Here is a 24,028-nt window from a genome sequence, read left to right as displayed (position 1 = left end):
AGTGGATGAACAACAACAACTACCCTTTTTTCAGCCAACAAAACAATTGCTATTTTCCGCAAAAGCTTGGGTGGAAACCTATGTCCCTCTCTTAGCAGTCATAGGTCTTATCCCTTACGCTGCGGATGTCTATTGCATTTGTCAAATGCTCTTTAAACAGCAGTATTTCTTGCTTGCTTGTTTCTGCTATGCGGCTTGCTCAATGACTACAACACATGGGAAGATAAGAAGCTCGAATATGATGAGAGAGAAAGAATAAGAGATAGAAAGAACGCAAGAAAACAATTTAAGTTAAGCGCCTTTTTCCGCAAATTCCCAGACTCAAACCCCTGCCCCTCGTTTAAGAGCCATTGGTCACATCATTTACGTTACCAATGCCGGCTGCTTACGTTTATTGCATTTCTATGTCAGCAAACTATTTCTATTTCTATGTCAGCAATTATTGACTATTAGGCTCGCTTGTTTTTGCTATGCGGCATGCTCTACGAGCGCAAAAACAGGCACTAATTAGTAGCTTAGATATGACAAGATGGAAAGAGAACAAAAGCACGAACGAACGAAAAAAATATATGCCAAATTTTTGCCCGGTAAATTATAAGTCAGGAAGTCATTTCTATATCAGCTTAAGCTCGCTTTGTCCGATTAAGCTTGCTTGTTTTTGTATTGCCGCATGCTTGATGAGCTCAAAACGTGCGCGAAAAAGGAGCTTAAATATGGCGGTATAGCGCGTCTCGAAAGGCATATGTGAAGATGTGTAAGCACATATGTGAAGAAGCACAAACATGAAGCTTAGTGGCTTAAACATGGTGGTATAGGTATTCCCGTTACCTTTAACATATAGATAGATATAGATAGATAAAAAAGAGTAAAGAAAAACAGCAATCAAAGACAGGGGCAAAGAGAAAATAAAGAAAGACAGAAAAGACAGTAAAGAAAAAAGATTCAGAGGAAACAAAGAATGAAAAGACAAGCGAAAAAGAGAAAAGGAGAGAAACTAAAGAAAAGAGACGGATATGAAAGAAGAAAAGAAAGAGAAAGGAAGACCGAAAGAAAGAGAAAGAAGAGAAAAATAACAGAAAAGAAGGTAGGAAAGGAGTGAAAAAAGAACCACCGATAAGACAGACAAAGAAAGAAGAAAATAGAAAGGAAATGAAACACAGGAAACAAAAGAGAAAAGAGGAAGCAAAGAGGGAAAAGAACGAGAAAAACAGAGAAGAAAGAGAAAGAGAGAAAAGATAAAGAAAATCAGAAGAAAAAGGGAAGAGAAAAAGAAAGATGCAGAAAGAGATGAAAGAGACACAGAGAAAGAGAGGAAAAGAGAGAAAGAGCGGAAAAAACGAACGGAGAGAGAGAGAACGAAAAAATGTGAATAAACAATAAAAAGAATGAAAAGAAGAACGCAAGCATCTGCCCAATTTCACCCCCTGAAATTCTGCATCTTTATTCACCCGTACTCGGGCTCGAACCCATACCCCTCGCTTAACAGCCATATGTCTAACCCATTACGCTATCGATGCCCACTGCTGTGTATTGAACTTTCCAAATGAGCGCATTTTCGTCATTGGCTTTTTCGTCCTGTGCATTTCCGCTAAGCTGGATGCATAATTGAGCAAAAAAACATTTGCAGATTAGGAGCTTAAGCATGGTGGTGTAGGCTGAATGTTTAAGGACCAACAAAACATAGGAAGATAGGAGCGCTGTTAGTGATTGCGCTCATGTGCGGCTTATATTCCAAATATTAGATGAAAGGGAGAAAGTGGGAAACATAAGCAAAGAACTAAAAGATGGAGGAATAGACAAAGAACGAGAGGAAGATTATGTAACAATTAAAAGCAAAGAAATGAAGAGGAAGAAAAAGACAACCAACTCGCCAAATTTTTATCCCAGTACATTATGCATCATTCCCCCCCCCCCCCCCTACTCGGGCTTGAGCCCACAACCCTCGCTCCAGAACCACAACTAATGTCAAATCCATTGCGCTACCGACGCCTGTTGCTTTTGTCTATTGAGCTGCCTACATACGCAAAATTTTGGTCAATGGCTTTTTCTCTTGTTTTGGCTTAGCTGTATGATTAATGAGCAAAAAAACACTAGCAGATCACGCGCTTAAGCAGGGTTGTGAAGGCTGCATGTTTAAGGATTGTTAAAACATGTGAAGATAAGAGAGCCGTTAACCATTGAGCTCAAGGGCAACTTAAATTTAATACATTAGATTGAAAAAAAATAAAATGTATGATATCAAAAGCTTGATAACCATTCCATTGCACCTAGCAGCTATGCCGAAACATATTTTGCAACCCTAGAAGAAGTTGCCTGGCCACTGAGGCAAGAAAGAAAAACTGAACAGAAGAAACATTTCAGAAAAGCCAGAGAATTGCAAATTTTATCAAAAAATTGCTAAAATTCGTTACATTAAAAAGTTGAAAGCCGTTCCGTCACCACTAAAAACAATGCAGTAACCTATTATCAAACCCTAGAGATATACTGGCCTCTGAGACTGGAAAAACTCAAAACATGACAAAAATTTTAATAACTTGAAAAAATTAGCATCAGTTTTCATGTTTAAGTAGCAAAACATGTAGCTCTTTAAATGTCGGAAAAATCAATTATATCTTGCCAAAAGACCTTTATCAATTTTGAAAGAGGTCAATTCAAAACTGATCAAACAAAAAACTCGAAAATTGACAAAAAAAACGTGAAAATTTGCACCATATTGGGCCTCTAATGAAACTTAATGCCCACTGTGCCTTACATGTTTATCCCGTTTTGAAGATCAAAGTCATAAAAAAATGTGTGAAAACAAAAGACAGAGCACCAATACAATCCAATTCATGGATTGTAAAACAGGAGAGCGCCTAAATAATAGCCGTTGAGAGCCTGACGGCGGCTATTTAAAAAAAACACTCTCTTTCCGCTCCATTCTCCAATTTTTTCAACACTTAGATCACTCCAAATATTCCCACGGTTTTCACTTCCTGCCTCAAAATTCATTCCTCTAAAATTCATTTAAAAGGCAATATTCCGATACTCCTCTTCGAGTCGTAAAAAGACAACAGCGCCCCAATACACTTCCAGTTCTTTTAATTGTAATAAAAAACCGGACCACCGCAATATAGCTTAGCTCAGCTGACAGCTTCGAAGCACTCATAACTTTAGAAGAAGCTTTTCAAAAACGGTATGTGCAGTTGGTATCTAAAGGGAGCTCGATAAAAATTATTACAAAGACTGACTCACAGTTTTTAGGGAGTCCTGATTGTACATGGCTTCAACTTGATTGGTCACATCCTGCAGGCCTGCTTCTAGGTCTAAAACAAAAACATGTCATTTCGTCTCCAGACAATTTGACAAAATGAAAAGCTCGTGTTGCAGCTGTGAAAGAGACAGACCTTGAATCTGGCGTCCTATTCTACTCTTCCACATGGTGAGGGTGCTGATTACATTCCTCATATTGCTGTTACTTTCCTCAGACAGTACCGTGCTATCTGAAACAATCAGTTACATATGTACCTCCACTTGTGCATTAACAGCCAAGAACCCTGCATCAATACTGACAAAGTTTTCAAATTTGATTAAACTGTCACGTCATATGAGCCTTTTATCCACTAAATACATCACTGAATTCAATCTGCATCTTTTCCATTAGCTCCTTACGAAATTACAGCGGGTGGGAGCTATGATTAGAACAACCCTAAAATACATGAATTACCTGCTTCACTTAGCCCATCAGATTTGGCGCCAGAATGTGGAGAATCTTTCATTTCGCCAGTTATCATGTCTTCTCCAGAGGTGGAGGACACAGAATTTCGACCTGGCGACCTACAAATCAAAATGAAGAACGTTTGGGTACCAACTTCATACATTAGAATAACATAAACCGACGAATGTCGGAAGAATTGCTCTCAAACGACAGGCGGGTAAAAACATTGACCCCACCAGGATTCGAAACATTAACCTCCCGATCCATAACCTCATGCACTGACCACTCGGCTATCAGGCCTTTCTTATTTCTATGCTGCAACCGATTTTATATTAGCAACAGGCTTTACTTCGGAGTGAGAGCAATAGAAATCCCTCAAAAATGAAGAACGGAAGCGTGCAAAAGTCACTTAAGAAGTCAAAGAATGTTCTAGAAGAAAAGCGCAAAATGGTCAAACAAAAAAACTTGCATAAAAAAGACCAACACGTTTACAATAATTGTTACGAACTTCGTTCAAGAGCAATTAAGAAGTACACTAGCAGGCCCGCAAAACAATAAGAAAATCAATTACACGAATAAAGGTTTAAAAGAAGTAAAGGTTTCCTTTACGCACAAACTCGGCCTCGAACCCATGCCTCTCGTTTAACAGCCATAGGTCTCACCACTTAAGCCATCTATGCGTATTGCACTTGTCTTTTGCTCTTTCTACGGCAAATTTCTGGACAACGGCGTTTTTGACTTTCTTGTTTTTGCTATTCCGCATGCTTAATCAGCGCAAAAAACTGTGCATATTAGGAGATTAAAAATGATGGTAAAACGCGTCTCTAAACGCATTTATTACCCGAGGTTGCATGATTAAGGACCCCTTAAACATATTACGATAGGATCGCGGTTGACCATTGTGCTCAATTGCGACTGATATTGACAATAAAAAAAGGAAGATTAGACAATACGACTAAAACTGCTCAAAACTTAGTTTCATAGCAATTTCATGGATAATGGTAAAAGAAAACTACTTCAAATATTAGATTAGCAGTCCTCATCTTATGAACTGCGCTATAACCACTACAAATCAACGTTTCTCACAATCGCTTTATCTTATCAATAAACATAGTTCAGATTGAGAGCATCTGAGATCACGCAATCAAGAAAAGCGTGAAAAACTTAGTTGAAAGCTAGGAGTGTTCTAGATTAGCGCACAATCTGTAACGCGAAAACTTTGCAAAAAACACAATTACGATAAATACTTCAAACTTCGTTCCGGAGCAATAAAAAAACTCGTAATACCCAGGTCATTAAATCCTGCCTCCGGGAGAGCACACTTTCAAGCCCTTATAGCCTCGTGGTGACTGCACCTGACTAACAGTGTTTTGTCCCAGGTTCGATTCTCATACATCTAATTTGAGCCTTTTAGTCCATTGACCACTCTCGATATGTTCGCTTATTCATGCTGCTCAATGCGGCTCTTAAACATGCGCTTCGAGAGGCCCCTTAAACATGCAAAAATTTTGTCCCATTTTAGAGCTACGCGCCTAATATATAGAAGGATTACCATTTTTCATCCCCAAAACACACACAGGAACATAAATTGTCTCGCGTCGCAAGAATTGCTCACGAACAACAGGAGGCATGAAGTTGATAAGAAATCTTCATGTCTACAAAAGCGAAGGTACCCGACACGGGTTCGAACTCTCGACCCTCAGAGTAGCAGTCCACCATCTTACCTACTGCGCTTTAACAACTACAGACCACCGCTTCTCACAATCGCTTTAATCGTATCATCAGACATTATTCCGATTGAGAGCATTTGAGATCACGCAAAAAAAATTGCATAAAAAAGACCAACACGTTTACAATAATTGCTGTGAACTTCGTTCAAGAGCAATTAAAAAGTACATTAATAGGACAACGATGCAAGCTTGTTGAACGCAACATGAGCAGAATGCAGTAGTAAAAATTGCAAAGAGACCAATAAGACCGGCCGACAGATCAAAGCAGCGGAGACTAGTAGTAAAAAGATCATACGCAAGGAATACTTCCAATCTCAATTAGCTTCAATTTTTCTGTTAATTTTTCGCAGAGCTTTAATTGTATAGGCGTTTTTGTGTTTGCGAACGCGTGTGTGTTTAAGACGCAGTTAAAGAGGCATTTCATCACGCCGAAGCAATACAGTGAGCGTAGAGACATTACAAGTATATAAAACCGAAGAAAAAACTACCCATCGCCCACATGCTTTTACGTCACCACAGCAGCATTGGGGAATTTCACATTAACAGACTAGCAAAACTTTAAGAGAGCGGCTCAGATATTTAATCCTTTCCGGGCTTTACCTGTTTATCCCAATTGCGAGACAGAAAAATTATTTACAAATTTAAATGCTACATTTGTTTGAGGGAAATTAACAAGAAACCAAATACTGTTTTAAATAATGACTTCCGTCAAAAATAAATTTGACCAAAATATTTCTTCCTTTTTTTAATTTTATTTCTTATATTGTAGTCAAGATGTCGGATAGCCGATCAACATTCAAAAAGTTATTATTAGTACAACAGACAAGATAAAAAATAACTTTGTTTCAAGATGACTTTCCCAAATAGTCGGATCTAGGTACCATCCAGCTTAAAATGTTGATATATGCAAAAATAGACATACCCGGCAGATTGCCGCAAAATAGTCGCTATTGATTCCCATAACTCCTATTGCGATTGAAAGCAGAAAAAATGATTGATGTAAAACTTTTTAAAGTGCGAACTATTCTCAATTCAATTTGTTGTTAGAGATACTCCTGTTACCTAATGAGAGGAAACATAGACTATGAAAATCGATATGCATTGAATGTGGCAACTAACACTTATCAGAACAAACTACAAGTAGCAGGCATCTAAAATTGAGCTTTATAGGTTTATCCCATTTCTATTTTTAACTCCGTCTTGTGATTCTGTTCATTTTAAATTGCTTTGCTGAGCAACTGTTGTTTAAAAGCACCTTGAGCAGTATGACCGAAGAATGAGACTAGCCTCGAGAAGTCAAAAAGATTTAACGCAAAATGTCGAAAAAGCTGCAAAATGAGGTAAAGCAAAACAATTTTTTATTCGACGAAGTATAAAATGAAAAAAATGGGATTGCAATAATAGCCTGCTGAGAAGATGAAGGCGCCTAATAACAACTCAACATAGCCCGCAGATTGCCGGAATAGCTGCGAAAGAATAGACCTGCGTTCTGTATAATAGAGATAGAAACACAGACAGATCTAAATAGAAAACAAAGTCGACGCTGCTCAAAAAGCTAGGTAAGAACCATCCAGCGATAAATTAAAAAAACTTGTTGAAATCCCGCAGAAGCCTCTTATTAGGTACCTTTACTGCACATATGAGTTCCTTTGACCTCAAAAAAAGTCATTTTATTGAATGAGGTAAGTCACTTGTGATCAAAATCTAATCACGCAAAAAATTTATGCTATAGAGAGTGAAAAATGACGTCACGCGCGCAATTGTTGTTAGTGAGAGGAAGAAGTAATTCAAAAAATTTGATTTTTCAGCTTTGCTGTGTGAAAAAATGCAAAACAAAAAATAGCGTCAGACGACGAAACAAAAAAAAACCAAGAGCACCGCAATATAGCTCCGCTTAGCTTCGCAGCTATAATAAATACTTAGCTGACATGAACTAAAGATATTGGTAAATTTACGCTGTTAGAAGATGCAGGAGCTCACGCAGTGGCAACTACGCACAATTAGAACACATGCGTTACTTTCTAATTTCACTTAAGAGAAAAAAAATTGAAAATAGCACATATGAGTTCCTTTGACCTTAAACAAATTCAAATTAAACTTGAGTTTGAAAGTGCAAAAGTCAATTCATTGAATGAGGTAAGTGACTTGTGATCAAAATCTAATCACGCAAAAAATTTATGCTATAGAGAGTGAAAAATGACGTCACGCGCGCAATTGTTGTTAGTGAGAGGAAGAAGTAATTCAAAAAATTTGATTTTTCAGCTTTGCTGTGTGAAAAAATGCAAAACGAAAAATAGCGTCAGACGACGAAACAAAAAAACCAAGAGCACCGCAATATAGCTCCGCTTAGCTTCGCAGCTATAATAAATACTTAGCTGACATGAACTAAAGATATTGGTAAATTTAAGCTGTTAGAAGATGCAGGAGCTCACGCAGTGGCAACTACGCATAATTAGAACACATGCGTTACTTTCTAATTTCACTTAAGAGAAAACAAATTGAAAATAGCACATATGAGTTCCTTTGACCTTAAACAAATTCAAATTAAACTTGAGTATGAAAGTGCAAAAGTCAATTCATTGAATGAGGTAAGTGACTTGTGATCAAAATCTAATCACGCAAAAAATTTATGCTATAGAGAGTGAAAAATGACGTCACGCGCGCAATTGTTGTTAGTGAGAGGAAGAAGTAATTCAAAAAATTTGATTTTTCAGCTTTGCTGCGTGAAAAAATGCAAAACGAAAAATAGCGTCAGACGACGAAACAAAAAAAACCAAGAGCACCGCAATATAGCTCCGCTTAGCTTCGCAGATATAATAAATACTTAGCTGACATGAACTAAAGAGATTGGTAAATTTAAGCTGTTAGAAGATGCAGGAGCTCACGCAGTGGCAACTACGCATAATTAGAACACATGCGTTACTTTCTAATTTCACTTAAGAGAAAAAAATTGAAAATAGCACATATGAGTTCCTTTGACCTTAAACAAATTCAAATTAAACTTGAGTTTGAAAGTGCAAAAGTCAATTCATTGAATGAGGTAAGTGACTTGTGATCAAAATCTAATCACGCAAAAAATTTATGCTATAGAGAGTGAAAAATGACGTCACGCGCGCAATTGTTGTTAGTGAGAGGAAGTAATTCAAAAAATTTGATTTTTCAGCTTTGCTGTGTGAAAAAATGCAAAACGAAAAATAGCGTCAGACGACGAAACAAAAAAACCAAGAGCACCGCAATATAGCTCCGCTTAGCTTCGCAGCTATAATAAATACTTAGCTGACATGAACTAAAGATATTGGTAAATTTAAGCTGTTAGAAGATGCAGGAGCTCACGCAGTGGCAACTACGCATAATTAGAACACATGCGTTACTTTCTAATTTCACTTAAGAGAAAACAAATTGAAAATAGCACATATGAGTTCCTTTGACCTTAAACAAATTCAAATTAAACTTGAGTATGAAAGTGCAAAAGTCAATTCATTGAATGAGGTAAGTGACTTGTGATCAAAATCTAATCACGCAAAAAATTTATGCTATAGAGAGTGAAAAATGACGTCACGCGCGCAATTGTTGTTAGTGAGAGGAAGAAGTAATTCAAAAAATTTGATTTTTCAGCTTTGCTGCGTGAAAAAATGCAAAACGAAAAATAGCGTCAGACGACGAAACAAAAAAAACCAAGAGCACCGCAATATAGCTCCGCTTAGCTTCGCAGATATAATAAATACTTAGCTGACATGAACTAAAGAGATTGGTAAATTTAAGCTGTTAGAAGATGCAGGAGCTCACGCAGTGGCAACTACGCATAATTAGAACACATGCGTTACTTTCTAATTTCACTTAAGAGAAAAAAATTGAAAATAGCACATATGAGTTCCTTTGACCTTAAACAAATTCAAATTAAACTTGAGTTTGAAAGTGCAAAAGTCAATTTATTGAATGAGGTAAGTGACTTGTGATCAAAATCTAATCACGCAAAAAATTTATGCTATAGAGAGTGAAAAATGACGTCACGCGCGCAATTGTTAGAGAGAAGGAAGAAGTAATTCAGAAAATTTGATTTTTTCAGCTTTGCTGTGTGAAAAAATGCAAAACGAAAAACAGCGTCAGACGACGAAAGAAAAAACCAAGAGCACCGCAATATAGCTCCGCTTAGCTTACAGCTTCGCAGCTATAATAAATACTTAATTGACATGAACTAAAGATATTGGTATATTTAAGCTGTTAGAAGATGCGGGAGCTCAGGCAGTGGCAACTACGCATAATTAGAACACATGCGTTACTTTTTAATTTCACTTAAGAGAAAAAAATGAAAATAGAAGTCAACCGCACGTGGAAAAAAATTGCTCTCAAAAAGAATTCGCTCGAACACCAATTTGTCATTCAAATTCAATTTTTGTTTGAAAAAAAAACAAACTTCAAACTTAATCACTTTTTTGCCCCCTTTTTTACTCCAGCTTGACTAAAGTTAAAACTTTAAACTCCTCGATGACCACAGAAAGTGTGAACAGATCTTTTAAAAACGAAGCGCACCAATAAAATCCAAATCTTTTAGAATGTTAAAAAAACAAAAGAAAGAAGACCACTAAAAGACCAACTATTGCTTTGCCGCAATCAATAACTAGCTATTACTTGAAGTGTTCCATAAAATCTCGCATTATAGGACAGTTGACGCAATCAGCAGTATCAATGGCTAATTTTGTTCACAAGAGAGCCAAAGTAACGCATACAAAAACGAAGCACATAAGACTACTGCTTCCGGAACCCGTTATTGATGGTTTCACTCGTTCTCTGGCCTTGTTTCAACCAATTAAAAACATGATACGAAAAACATACCCAGCAGATTGCCGGAAAAAAGTCGCCGTTGATTCCCATAACCACGATTTGGATTGAAAGGAGAGAAAATGGAAAAAAGTATTTTTGTAGAAAAACAATTTTAAAGTGCGAATTAATTTGATGTCATTCCGTTGTTGAACAGACTCCTGTTTCATATAGTGAGAGGACAGAGGGTCTAGTATCAATACCAATAAGCATTAGAGACGGTAACAAAGACTTATAAGAACCAGTTTCGAGTAACAGGCATCTAAAACTGGGCTTTATGGGATTAACCCGTTTCTATTTGATTTCGTTTTGAATATTGACTCTGTTCATTTTGAATTGCTTTGCTGAGCAACTGCTGTCTAAAAACACTTTTAGCAGAATGAGAGAAGAGTGAAACTAGCCTACAGAAGTCAAAAACATTTCACGCAAAGTGTTGAACAAGCTGTGAACTAAGGTAAAGCAGGACAAGTCCTGGCGTACAATTCAAAGAATTTGCATTACCTAAACAAAAAAACTAGACCTAGAACGGACATTTCTAAAAAAAAAATCAGATAAAACAAAAAAAAAACAAGATCAATGTCAAAAAGCCGCTAGCGAGAACAAAAAACCACTAGCGAGATATGTAAATTTGATTGTAACCAAAAACTAGACCTAGAATGAACTATGAATGGATTCGGACATCCATTTAGAAAAAAATCCGATCCAAAAAGTTGATAAAACAGCACAAACCGAAGTGAAATTGCCGCATGTGAACAAAAAAACCGCTAGTGAGAAAGCGAAATTTTGTTCAAACACCGTTTTCTCACTCTACTTTAAAATTACAGCGAAAAAATTTCCAGCCGCAAAACTACTCGCTTTTTCTGTTTCGGCGTGACCCAAATCACTACTCCAAAAATTGATGAAAATGTGTGAACAGATCTGGAAAAAAGTTCTAATATACGTAGTCTAATATACGCTTAAAAATTGAATTCGGCATGAATTAGTACTGTTGAACATAGCCGGCAGATTGCCGGAATAGCTGCAAAAGAATAGACCTGCGTGCCATATAATAGAGATAGAAACAGATACAGATCTGAATTGAAAAAAAATCGACTCCGCTCAAAAAACTAGGCTAAAAAACTTTCAGCGATTAATTAATAAAGCTTGTTACATTATTCCACAGAAGCCTCTTATTAGGGACCTTTATGCACATATGAGTTCCTTTGACCTGAAACAAATTCAAATTAAACTCAAGTTTTAAAGTGCAGAAGTCATTTTATTGAGTGAGGTAAGTCACGTATGACCAAAATCTAATCACGCAAATAACCTAAAAACCTCCGCTAAAGCGAGTGAGAAAGGACGTCACGCGCGCAAATGCTGTTAGTGAGAGGAAGAAGTCTTTCAGAATATTTGACTTTTTCAGCTTTGCTGTGTGAACAAATGTAAAACGAAAAAAGAGCGTCAGACGACGAAACAAAAAACATAGCAGGACAAGTCCTGACGTACAATTCAAAGAATTTTCATTGACTAAACAGAAAAACCAGACCTAGAATGGACTAAGAGTGAATTGAGAAAACCATTTTTAAAAAATTCTGATAAAAAAATAAGAAAAAAAAAACAGAAAATCAATGTGAAAATGCCGCATGTGAACAAAAAACCACTAACGAGAAATGAAAATTTAATTCACACAAAAAACTAGGCCTAGGATGAGCTTTGAATGGATTGGGAAAACCATTTAGAAAAAAATCCGATCCAAAAAATCGAAAAAACAGTAAAAATCAGAGTGAAATTGCCGCATGTGAACAAAAAACCACTACAGAGAAACCGAATTTTTGTTCAAACACCATTTTCTCACTCTACTTTAAAATTAGAGCGAAAAAAATTCACGCCGCAAAACCACTCGCTTTTTCGCTCCATTTCCTGTTTCGGCGTGACCAAAATCACTACTCCAATTTGACTTCAAAAATCATGAAAATGTGTGAACAGATCTTAAAACATAGCCGGAAGAATTCCGGAAGCGACTCGAAGCACCAAAACTTCACAAAAATCTGAAGCAATTACCTTTTGTATGAAACCATTAACTCATTACCTCTGCGGGTCTGATCTAAAAATCGGTGAAATTTAAACCACTGTCACCAAGAGAAAGAAAATGCAGCAAAATTTTATTATTGAAAACGTTTGGTAACGTTAAAAAAGTCTGAAATATGTAGAATGGTCAAAAAACTGATAGCCTGACACAGCTGACAGGGCCATCAATTGCCCTCAGATAATTAACGATTCTAATCTCAAAAAGATCGCGGAAGCAAACGGCAGATAAAAACTTTTCAAAAAAGACAGGAAAGTCAAAATTATTCAAAAAAGAGTGCTCAAACTTAAGAATCAGAGAACCACTACAATTAGATTTCTAATCACGGCAATTAAGACAAAAATAATACATAATTCTTCCTTGTTGTATATATGCTAGACAACAAGATTTCATACTAATTCAAAAATTAAATTAATCATAGAAAAACAAAAGCAACAGAATAATATTCAAAGGCAAACAATCGTCTAAAAACAATACCCAGCCCGGAATAAAAATGCAAGGAATAGTAATAAGTCGAAATGTTGGAAAAGACTTTCTAGCAAACTCCCAGTACTGCCTTATTTTGAATTAAATCAATTGCAAACCGAAGAAACCAAGATCTAAAAAGCTGAATTCATTCAATTTTTTAACAACTGAAAAAATCAATATAACGAAAACAAAAGTAGGTGCCAGGACAAAACTAGAATGATACAAACGAGAATGTGAAGAATATGGACACAATGTTAGGAACACCGTAACAAAAAGACAAATTCTTGATTTTTGAAAGTTAAAAATCAAATTTAAAAAAATCAAGAAAAACGAGTACATTTCATTGATCAGCATTCGAGACATAGAAAAGACAACGAGTCATTCGAGACAAAAATCCAGCTTGCGGAACAGAATAAAACAAGAAAAAGCAGAATTCAGATATACGAAACAATGAAACATTTTGCAAAAAAGTGGTCAAAAAATATTTTAGACTGCATTTATGAAAAAAATTTATCTGTTTTTTTCAAAAACTTAACACTAAAAAATGATTGAATTTTTATTGAAACAAAATTAAAGTCCCTCATCTTCCCAAAATACTATTTCTAGTAATTAAAAGCAAAATACAAACAAAAAACTGGAAAAAAAATTGTAAAAAACTACGAAAATCGGATTAGCAAATGTACAATTTTATGAAACAAAATTACATCGAGGTAGAAAGAGGCATTGAGTATATGAATTATCAAAGGCGAGTTGCCATATTAACTGATTTTTGACAAAAACAGCTAAAAGATCCAAAAATGAAGAAATTAATAGGAAAAAAATCCAAAAATTAACTAAAAAATCAGGAAATATGTGCCAATTTCGCATTTGAAACGCAATTTCAGGCTATGCAAAATACTGTGCTAACAATTTCCCGGGTTTACATTTCAACATAGCATCGATTAAAAATTATTTCTACAAAAAACCAAATTACAAGCAAAAAAACTAGGCCACTTAGACGAAAAAACGGCTAAAAACGGTTATCTATATGTGCCATTCAATCAAAAACTACTTTTCAATGTCAAAAAGTCATTCACTAAACGCAGCGCATGATCAAAAAACTTCTCTCGCTCAGAAAAAATTAGTTCACACTGCAATTTTACTCGCTTTCGCTTTTAGGTCAAAACATCGTCTGAACGAATAGTACTTCCGGTAAAAAAAAAAAAAAAACCTTAAGAAAACCAATACTCCTCTTCGAGTCGTAAAAAAAAAGACAGTGCCCCAATACAATTCAAATTCTTTGAATTGTAAAAAACCAAGAGCACCGCAATATAGCTACGCTCAGCTTACAGCTTCGCAGCTATAATAAAAAGATATTTCCCGCAACCTAGGTTATTTTATTGTTCATGTATTATTGTTATATTTGCGTTTACAATTGATGTAAACCGAAATTGTCAATATAATCTGACCGAACCTCATTTCAACGGTGTTATGATCCATTGAACCAGCCTCTGACATCTCGTCAGAAACAGTAAGCTTTCCACTTGTTTCTTGGTTAGCTTGTTTCTCTAAAGATGATGCATAATCAAGCACACACTGCAGTCCGTCTTTCAGTGGAATGCCTTTGGACCCAAATTCCTGCAGACTGAAACCAATTATTAATAATTCAAAAAAGCTCACAGGCCACAATGGCCCCGAATAATTCCTCTAGATTTATTTAAGAGTTTGGATTTGATTATTTGTTTATTTGCAACTCAATCGAATCGAATCGAAGTTAAATCGTTGCTGCTGTAGATCACGAATGTACTCTTACATTTACAAAATATGCTTATTAAAATATTCTCTTACAGGCACAAAAAATTTAGAAAAATAATATTTTCACGAAGCAGCTTCTGAAACCGAATAACGGAATTGAAAGATTTTACGGCTTAGTTTTGAACCCATATTAAAACACAGCTTCTCAATTTGCATAATCAATTTGCATAATCACAACAAATATATGACACCGACTTACTATTTAAGCTGTGAGTTCAATCGATTCAGATTGGCTTTCAATTCGGCCACTTTCTTTCGCTTCTCCCGAGTCGCACTCTGATTGGTCAACATAAATCGGTCGAAGTAAATCACCTCTGGAAATTGCAGACGATCGTGGATCTTCTCCGTCCTCTGTGAGGAGGGATTGTAAATAAAACGATTGAGGTTGAAAATGACTACTTTGGGCAATTTTGTAATCCATTGTTCACCTGTTAATGATTACGACTTATTCCATAGTATGTTATGTACAAAAATGAAAATAGGAACACATGACTGTTTGTTTTTGATTATTGAAATAGCTGATTATTTACGTGAGTGAAACGATTCATAACAAGGAGGATCGGTAATGTGCGTAAGCACAATGTTCCGACCCCGCTCACATTCTTCACTTAATTGGCTACCAAATGATGAGATAGAAAACTTGCAATCATAGCCGGCAGATTGCCGAAAAGTAGCCGTCGTTGACGCTCTTGATGCACATCGGGATTGAAACAAAAAAAAAACGAGAGATAAATTGATCCAATTTTTTTGTTTCTTTTTTTCAGTGTCAAAAAGTGTTCTAATTGGGCGTGCAGTTTCAGTTGGATTCTAAAACTATAATTGATTCAGCTTCTAAACTGAAAGCCTATCAGATAAAAACCAATGTCAATTAGGAAACACTCTATTGAACTTTGATAACCTAATTCTAAATGACTTAATGATCGAGCTTTATAGGTTTATCCCGTCTCTTTTGATTTTGAGAGTATTCATCACATTGCGTGATTGTTAGCGTGAAAGAATTTAAAATCCATTCAGTGAAGTAAATCAGAAGTCAAACGTGAAAATTGTGACTTATGTAAAACGAAAGACGTGCTCAAAAGGTAAATCGAATTTGAAAAAAACAGACTATGCGATATAGACTAATTTAAAACATCTTCATTGACTAAACAAAATCTAGACCTAGAACGAACTATGGGTGAATTGGGAAAACTATTTCCAATAAATCGGATCAAAAAAATTTTTCAGAAAAACTGAAAATCACCCGAATGTCAAAATGCCGAATGTGAACAAAAAACCGCTAGCGAGAAATGGAAATTTGGTTCAAAAAGGCCTGGGCTGAACTATGAATGGATTTGGAAAACCATTAGGAAAAAAATCCGATCAAAAATCGAAAAAAAATCAAGTGAAATTGCCGCATGTGAACAAACAACCGCTAGCTAGAAAGCTAATTTTTGTTCAAACACCGTTTTCTCACTCTACTTTACAATAAGAGTGAAAAATTTTTACGCCACAAAACCACTCGCTTTTTCGCTCCACTTCCTGTTTCGGCCCGACCAAAATCACTACTTCAAATTGACTTCAAAAATAAAGAAAATGTGTGAACAGATCTTAAAAAAAAGACAGCGACCCAATACAATTCAAAATCTTTGAATTTAAAAAAAACTAAATAATAGCCGTTGAGAGGTAAAAAAACGAGAGATAACTTGATCCAATTTTTTTGTTTCTTTTTTTCAGTGTCAAAAAGTGTTCTAATTGGGCGTGCAGTTTCAGTTGGATTCTAAAACTATAATTGATTCAGCTTCTAAACTGAAAGCCTATCAGATAAAAACCAATGTCAATTAGGAAACACTCTATTGAACTTTGATAACCTAATTCTAAATGACTTAATGATCGAGCTTTATAGGTTTATCCCGTCTCTTTTGATTTTGAGAGTATTCATCACATTGCGTGATTGTTAGCGTGAAAGAATTTAAAATCCATTCAGTGAACTAAATCAGAAGTCAAACGTGAAAATTGTGACTTATGTAAAACGAAAGACGTGCTCAAAAGGTAAATCGAATTTGAAAAAAAAACAGACTATGCAATATAGACTAATTTAAAACATCTTCATTGACTAAACAAAATCTAGACCTAGAACGAACTATGGGTGAATTGGGAAAACTATTTCCAATAAATCGGATCAAAAAATTTTTTCAGAAAAACTGAAAATCACCCGAATGTCAAAATGCCGAATGTGAACAAAAAACCGCTAGCGAGAAATGGAAATTTGGTTCAAAAAGGCCTGGGCTGAACTATGAATGGATTTGGAAAACCATTAGGAAAAAAATCCGATCAAAAATCGAAAAAAAATCAAGTGAAATTGCCGCATGTGAACCGCTAGCTAGAAAGCTAATTTTTGTTCAAACACCGTTTTCTCACTCTACTTTACAATAAGAGTGAAAAATTTTTACGCCACAAAACCACTCGCTTTTTCGCTCCACTTCCTGTTTCGGCCCGACCAAAATCACTACTTCAAATTGACTTCAAAAATAAAGAAAATGTGTGAACAGATCTTAAAAAAAAAGACAGCGACCCAATACAATTCAAAATCTTTGAATTTAAAAAAAACTAAATAATAGCCGTTGAGAGGCTGACGGCTGCTATTAAAAACATAATTATAGTTCAATAAACCACTAATGGAATAAAATAATGCCTCGTCAGAGGGCCGATGCTAAAATGACTACTAGAAAAAAATAACTAAAAAAAGCATTAATTACGAGCAAAACTCAATGTCTATTAAAAAAAAACAGAACCAAAACCAGACTTAAAAAACACATTAAACTATACTTCATTACAAAAATATGGGACCTGTCCTCAATCGACTGGGTAACAGGTCGACAAAAAAGAGCAAAAGGGTGCGAAGTTCAAAAATACGTTTATAATTCTAATAACGATTAATTTCAGTGATCATCATCATAAAATGTTAACTGAAATCACTAAATAAATTATTAAATTCTCCACAGGAAGCAACTGAGACCTATCATTATCCAATGTACGTCATGCAACTACAAAAAGAAGAAGAACTAAGAGCATTAGAAAAGTTCCATTGCGCAATATTTCAAAGCCAATGGGATCTACCATTAATGTTATAATTTAAAAAGAAAATCCTAATAAATTTAAAAAAATTCAAACATTTTATAAAATCTCGAAGTAGCAAAGAGGAGAAACAAATGGTTGAAATTAAAACGGGCATGAAGATTAAATTATACCTCACTGGAAACAGGTTGTCATCTGTCTTTACTGAGACTAAGCTACAAATCGACTGAGAAAAAATTGAAAATGGCGAGGCTCAGAAATCCGAATATTTTTTGAAAAAAAAATGTTTTCAAAAACCATTAAAGACATAAGGTTTCTACGAAAAGAGATGGATTAAATTAAAACACCTCAGGAAGCTCATTGGGCCTGTTATTAATGATACTAAGTCATGAAATTACAAAATAACAACAAGTACAGTCAAAGAAAAAAATTCGCCGACACCAGTGTTCAAGGCAATATATTTACAAGATGTTATCTGCAAGAACTGTAAATCATCAGTTGCTTCTCATCTAAACCTGAACGTGTTTTCCTTATAAAACGACTACGGAGAAATTACAACAAAAAGGAAAACAAAAATGAACAGTATAGAAATCTCAAAAAAAATTTTATGAAAAAAACTGTGGAAATCCAATTCCTTATACTATTCAGGAAAAAACGCCGCATATTTATTAAAATTTAAAGTAGATTTTGAAATAAAATAATTCAAAAAATTCTCGCGGAGACTATTAGGCTTGATATTTTTGTCAATTGGCATCCGCACTAATGAAATCTGTAACCTAATGCAAAATGACTTGCAAAACCACGCTTTATCGGTTTAATCAGTTTAATTGGATTTCGCTTTTCCGACCTTGAACGTAATCCCTATATCGTCTTGAAAAAAATCTAAACTTCAATCATTTAAAACAGCGACTGAGGAATTCAGAAGTCAAATGTGGAAAATAAGGCTTTTGAAAATCCGAAAAACGTAAAATAAACCATCATAAACATAAAATTGACGTAACCCGCAGCCATCTTCATAACACATTGAGAAATCAACTTCCCTATAGTATTCAGGACAAGAACCGCCGGATATTTAATAAAACGTAAAGTAAATTCTGAAATAAAATAGTTTGAAAAGCTGTCCAAGATTTGTGACAAAATCTCAGCAGATGTTGGGATTTCATTTGTATTGAATCAATTATAATAAACATTACAGACGAAACAGTAAAACCATACAAGTACAGAAAAAACTGAGGAAAGTGATACAGAACGGGAAAAATTTTCAAAGCCTCAAAGTTTCTTGTTCTTTCATAATTCTATACTATTAGCGACGTCCTAAAAATTTTTCTTCACAGACACGGTGAAATCATTGCCTTCACTCTGTGACTAACAACACGACAGCCGAAATGCTGAATAACAAAATAATTTCAGTAAATTCATTTCAGCAAAAAGGTCCATCAAACATTAAGTGTCCCTTCCTGGAAACAAAATCCATAGCAAGGTTCAAGGATAACAATTCTTTTCAACGCATACTTTGAACACTAAGCAAAAAACAGAGCCAAAACACTACCGGAATAGCTGCAAAATTGACCTACGGGTAGTAGATTACAAAAAAACATACAGAAATTAAATGAAAAAGTTATTGACGCCGCGTATAAATTTGCAAAAAAATTTTCAGCGGTAAATCAATAAGTCTTGTTCAAATTCACTCCGCAGAGAGTGAATTAGAGAGTGAAACGTCTTCAATAGAGACCTTAATTACACATGAGTCGCATTGGAAATGTTTTAAAAAGCAAAATGTAATTTGAGGTAAGTCGCGCTTAATCAAAATACACTCACGAAAAGGAGCAAAAAGCTCTAGGGAAAGAGTGAGAAATGACGTTGCGCGTGCAAATGCCGTTCGTAAGAGGAAGAAGTCATTAGTCATGTAATATAATGTAAGACAAAATGTAAAACGAAAAAAAAGAGCGTCAGAAAACGAAAAAACCACCAGCGCCCCAAAATAGCTCCGCTCAGCTCTGCATCTATAAGAGGATTAGGCAGAAAATTTCAAAAGTAGGGACAAAAATATTTAAAAAAATTCGGTCAAATTTGTTCATTAACTTGATCAATTTTCTTATCCAAAACAACTTTAAAATTTGCATCAACTAAATTATGAATCGGCCAAAAGCACCACAAAGGCTGATTGCACCAAAAAAATTTCGAAAAACTGTTAAATATTGAAGGAAAAAAATGGCGAAAAAGCATATAAAACAATAAATTAGAAAAACGTAGCTCATAAAGTATCCTAAGCGTAATAGACGCTAAAAAGAAGCGAACATTTTATCAAATTTACATTCAATTGTTTAAGCTGGAAAAGCAATCTGGTTGAAAACTTGAATTAAAACCAAAACATAAACCGACTGTCTTTGGACAAATTGCTCTCGAACAACAAGCGGGGCAATTTAATTCAAAGAGCAAAGTAGCAAAGTAAAACTTTCATGGATGCAAAAAATTCAGGCTAGGGAGGGATTCGAAGCCTCAACCTTCAGCGTTCTACACAGAATCATTTACCACGGCTATCAGGACCTTATGCTCTGTTAGCTTCCACTCGCTTTTGTTATAGCAACGCAGATTTCATTTCTAAACAAGAGCAAATTAGGTGAAGCAAAAAATGAAAAAAGGCCCCCAATACTCTAGAAAACGGTGAAGCAAAAATTTTGCAGAACTACAAACGTTTACAATAATTGCTTCAAAAATCGTTTGAGGGAAAATAAACAATCGATCTTAAAATGCTGCTCATGGAATAATTCTCGTTTAGCAAAAATTAACAAAAAAAACTACTCTTTCTCTCTCCTTTTGACATATTTATAGCAGATTGACCTAAACACTAGCTTTCACAAGCGTCAGTGACTTTTTCATCGTTTGACACCAAGGAGGCTCAGTAATGTTTGTTCGCACATAATGTTCCGACCCCGCTCATCCACATTATCGGCTCAATTGTCTACGAAAAGATGAAGGGGAAAACTTCAAAAATCAGTATTTTTCGAAAATAACTGGTGTATAAAAAACACAGCGTCCAACTCAAATCACTAGTAAAATTTTAAAAAAGGCACTTTAGAGGGCTGTGGAGAATTGCCATTAATAAGAATACGAGACAAGACAAACAAAATCAAATAACAACAACAAGCATTAATAAGATTCAAAAATCGATTTCTATTTGTAGAATTTTTTTTAAAAAAGACCACGAAGCGACAGAAAAAACCAAGACTAAAAATTAACTTGTTCATATTCATCCCTAGGAAAAATGAGAAACGTCCTTTATGAGGCTCAGCAACAAAGACAAAAAAACGACAAATGCGGCTAACTTAAAAATACGCTCATAATTTTTGAAAACAATTCGTTCCAAAGTAAGGAAAACTATTAGATATGAACCGAAATCCTTAAATACGTTTACAATACGACCATTCACAACTCCATTAGATAAGACATTGGGACCTGTCATTAAGATTTTTTTCATACGACTACAAAAAAACATTAAGAAAACAAAAACTCTACAAAAATTTGCAATAAAACGGTGATGAAGCCGTAATGACCATAGTTTTTTCTCTAAGGATAAGCAAGGTTTGGTTGCGCGTTTTTTGAACGTCAATAAAAAGATTTGTGACCACTCACTATTGAGACTAAAAAGCAGACAAAAAAGGGCAAAGTTTAAAGAACGTTCGTAATTTTCAAAAACAATTTAAAGGCCAAAAAAATCATTGAAATCAATTAAAATCAAAAAGTAGGTTTGTCTAAACGAGGCTGCCATTGATCAGAATGTCAAAAAACGTCAAATAGACAAAAAATCAAAATAATTTTAAAAGAACCAGTGTCGAAGCCGTTAAAACCAAAATAATTTCTTTACATTAGAAATGTTAAAGTTGGCCTTCATTCTATGCCAGCAACTTTATTTTTGACCTGTAATTAAGGAGATTAGGTAACAAAAAGACAAAGAACAGACGATGCAAAATTAAAAAAAAAACTTTCCTTAACACAAGAAATTTCAAAGTCACTAAAACAATCAGCAATAAATTAATATTATTTAACAGGTTCATTTATTCCTCCAACGGAAGCCCTTGAGACCTGTCTTTAATCAGAAAATGTCATACATAAAAAATAGCGTCAAATACTGACGAAAACTAAAAAAAACCAAAAAAAAAAATCGAAAAACTGATGTCATAGGCGTTGTAACCATAATCAAATCCTAGAAAACTTTAAACATGTTCAACTGCGGCTTTTTTGGCGCCAAAAATGTGACATGTGACCTGCAATTAACAAAAATAGGTAATTGACGAAGATAGACAAAAAACAACAAGACGCAAAGTCAAGAAATACTAATACTTGAAAATAATATTTTTCAAAAACATAAAAGCCATCAGCTATCAATTCAAATAATTAAATAGGTTCCTTAAATCCTCCAGCGGAAGACATTGAGATCTGTCATTAATGAAAAAATGTCAAATGTTGTTAAAAAATACCTCAAACAGAGACAATTCTAAAAAAAATTAAGTTCATTGGCAAAAAAATTTGCGTCGGAGCCGTTAACACCATAAATTCACTTAGTTTATTCAATTGCGCCTTCCTTCAATGCAAAAAATGTAACAACTGACCAGTAATTAATAAGACTGGGTAACAAAAAGAAAAACAATTGCACAAAATACATTAGCTAAGCAAAGAAGACAAACAATTATTTTCAAAGCCGTGAAAATTTATCACCGAAAAACCGTTGTCGAAGCTATTAAAACCATAATCATTTCAAACAAAAATAGTATCTCCAAACGCACCTGCCTTTGACGCTAACATGTGACATGCGACCTGTGATTAATCAGACTAGCAAACAAATAGACAAAAAGTACAGAAGCTGGAATATTTAAGAAAAAAAATCCTTCTAAATTCTTAAAATTATCTTTGAAGTCATGAAAACCATCAGCTAACAACTAAAATCACTAACTATGCTCATGTTTAAATGACCTCTATACCACGCCATGAACACACTTATTATTCAGAAATTCTCAGGCGACTACACGAAAAAGGCAATAGGAGACAAAAAAATTCCATTCTAGAAAACGGCGTCGAAGCAAAAATATCCATTCCTTTTATCCATTGCCAAAATTTGAACACGAAAAGAGTGCTAAGTCAACAATTTGATATGGTAAACAACCAAGAAAAAAAACCTGAAAATGGGCATATGTCAGGAAATCGAAAAATTTTGGGAAAGTAGTATCGAAGCAAGAAAACAATTTCTTGAAGCGTAAAGCCCCAATAGAGATCGATTTTTATTAGGCAGAAGATGCGTTCACTCTAGGACGAAACTAAAATACAAGTTGACCAAAATAAGGGACAAAATAGTGGCGAAATTCTAATCCATTGTTATTTTTGAAATCAAATGCTTTTAAAAGTCAAAACGACAATCAGCCTTCGACTAAAAAAAATTGAAAACATTACCTGGCACTTATTTTTGAACTCAGTTGTACCGTTCAATAGTGAGCCTTGATGTTCAGTTCTATAATAAAAATAAAAAAGCAATAAAATTTTTACAACCCGGAATACTTTTAGATTTTGGAAATAAACGATGAGACCAATACCAAACCTTTTACTACTGTTCTTTCATTAAGAACATGCAATAATTCCCAGTGAAATGAATACCAATAATTTGACAAAAAAGCTTAATTATAAGAGAGAAAAGATGCTGTTTTTATAATTAACGAGTTGTGTTAGCCAAAAAACCGGCCAAATTTCAAAGCCAGGAACCTTTCAAAGAAAACGGGAGAAGTAGATTAGCCCTCTCTTGAGATGAAGCAAACTGTTTCAGCATTTTTTAGGTGTTCACTTCCGGCAATCTTATGCAAATTTGACTAGAAAAGATTACATCTTGCAATTTTTTTTTGAAAAAAAGCTATATTTTTAAAAATATGTAGCAAAAATTTGAGCCAAAAAATTAGATGGTGTTGATGAAATTTTTCATCTAATTTTTTGGCTCAAATTTTTGCTACATGAAAAATTTCATCAACACCCTTCTATCTCTAGAAAACAAACCAACAACACTTTTAACAAATTATAGCAAAGCTGACAAAAAATATGGGCAAAAACTCCGATAAATATGAATAACATAGCTGGCAGTTTGCCAGAAAGTAGCCGCAATAGCTTCGTAAATCTCAAGTCTTGAAAAAACATAAATAAACATTCGTTTTTCATTGAAGGCTGATATGTTATATATTGATTAAAAATCTGTATAAGTTATTGCTGACTCTATTAACTGCTCTCTAATAACCTTCAGTTAGAGTGACACACACCCATTTGGCCTTATGTCTGTGAATTGAAATAAATAAAAGTCAATTTCAAAGTGAGGAAGTCATTTTTGTAAGTCAAGTGTCACCAAAAAATTAACAAAGCAAATGAACA

The 24,028-nt window shown here is 34.7% G+C and overlaps 1 protein-coding gene across 2 annotated transcripts in view; it reads right to left on the bottom strand.

Moving 5' to 3' along the window:
• LOC142342367 (ubiquitin carboxyl-terminal hydrolase 25-like) overlaps positions 1-24,028 on the bottom strand; it is a 109,623-nt gene that overhangs the window by 44,748 nt on the left and 40,847 nt on the right. For both annotated transcript variants that reach the window (XM_075393674.1, XM_075393681.1), the window contains exons 4-8: positions 14,772-15,000; positions 14,232-14,402; positions 3,707-3,816; positions 3,387-3,482; positions 3,235-3,305 (exon numbers count right to left, since the gene is read on the bottom strand). In XM_075393674.1, coding sequence (XP_075249789.1) covers positions 3,235-3,305; positions 3,387-3,482; positions 3,707-3,816; positions 14,232-14,402; positions 14,772-15,000 — 677 coding nt within the window. The remainder of the gene's footprint in view (positions 1-3,234; positions 3,306-3,386; positions 3,483-3,706; positions 3,817-14,231; positions 14,403-14,771; positions 15,001-24,028) is intronic.

This window comes from Convolutriloba macropyga, chromosome 1 (genome assembly GCF_964194025.1).
Source record: "Convolutriloba macropyga chromosome 1, txConMacr16.3, whole genome shotgun sequence".
Classification (NCBI taxonomy): Eukaryota; Metazoa; Xenacoelomorpha; order Acoela; family Convolutidae; genus Convolutriloba; species Convolutriloba macropyga.
The sequence above is the reverse complement of the archived record's forward strand: the minus strand, read 5'-3'. Positions and strand labels throughout refer to the sequence as shown.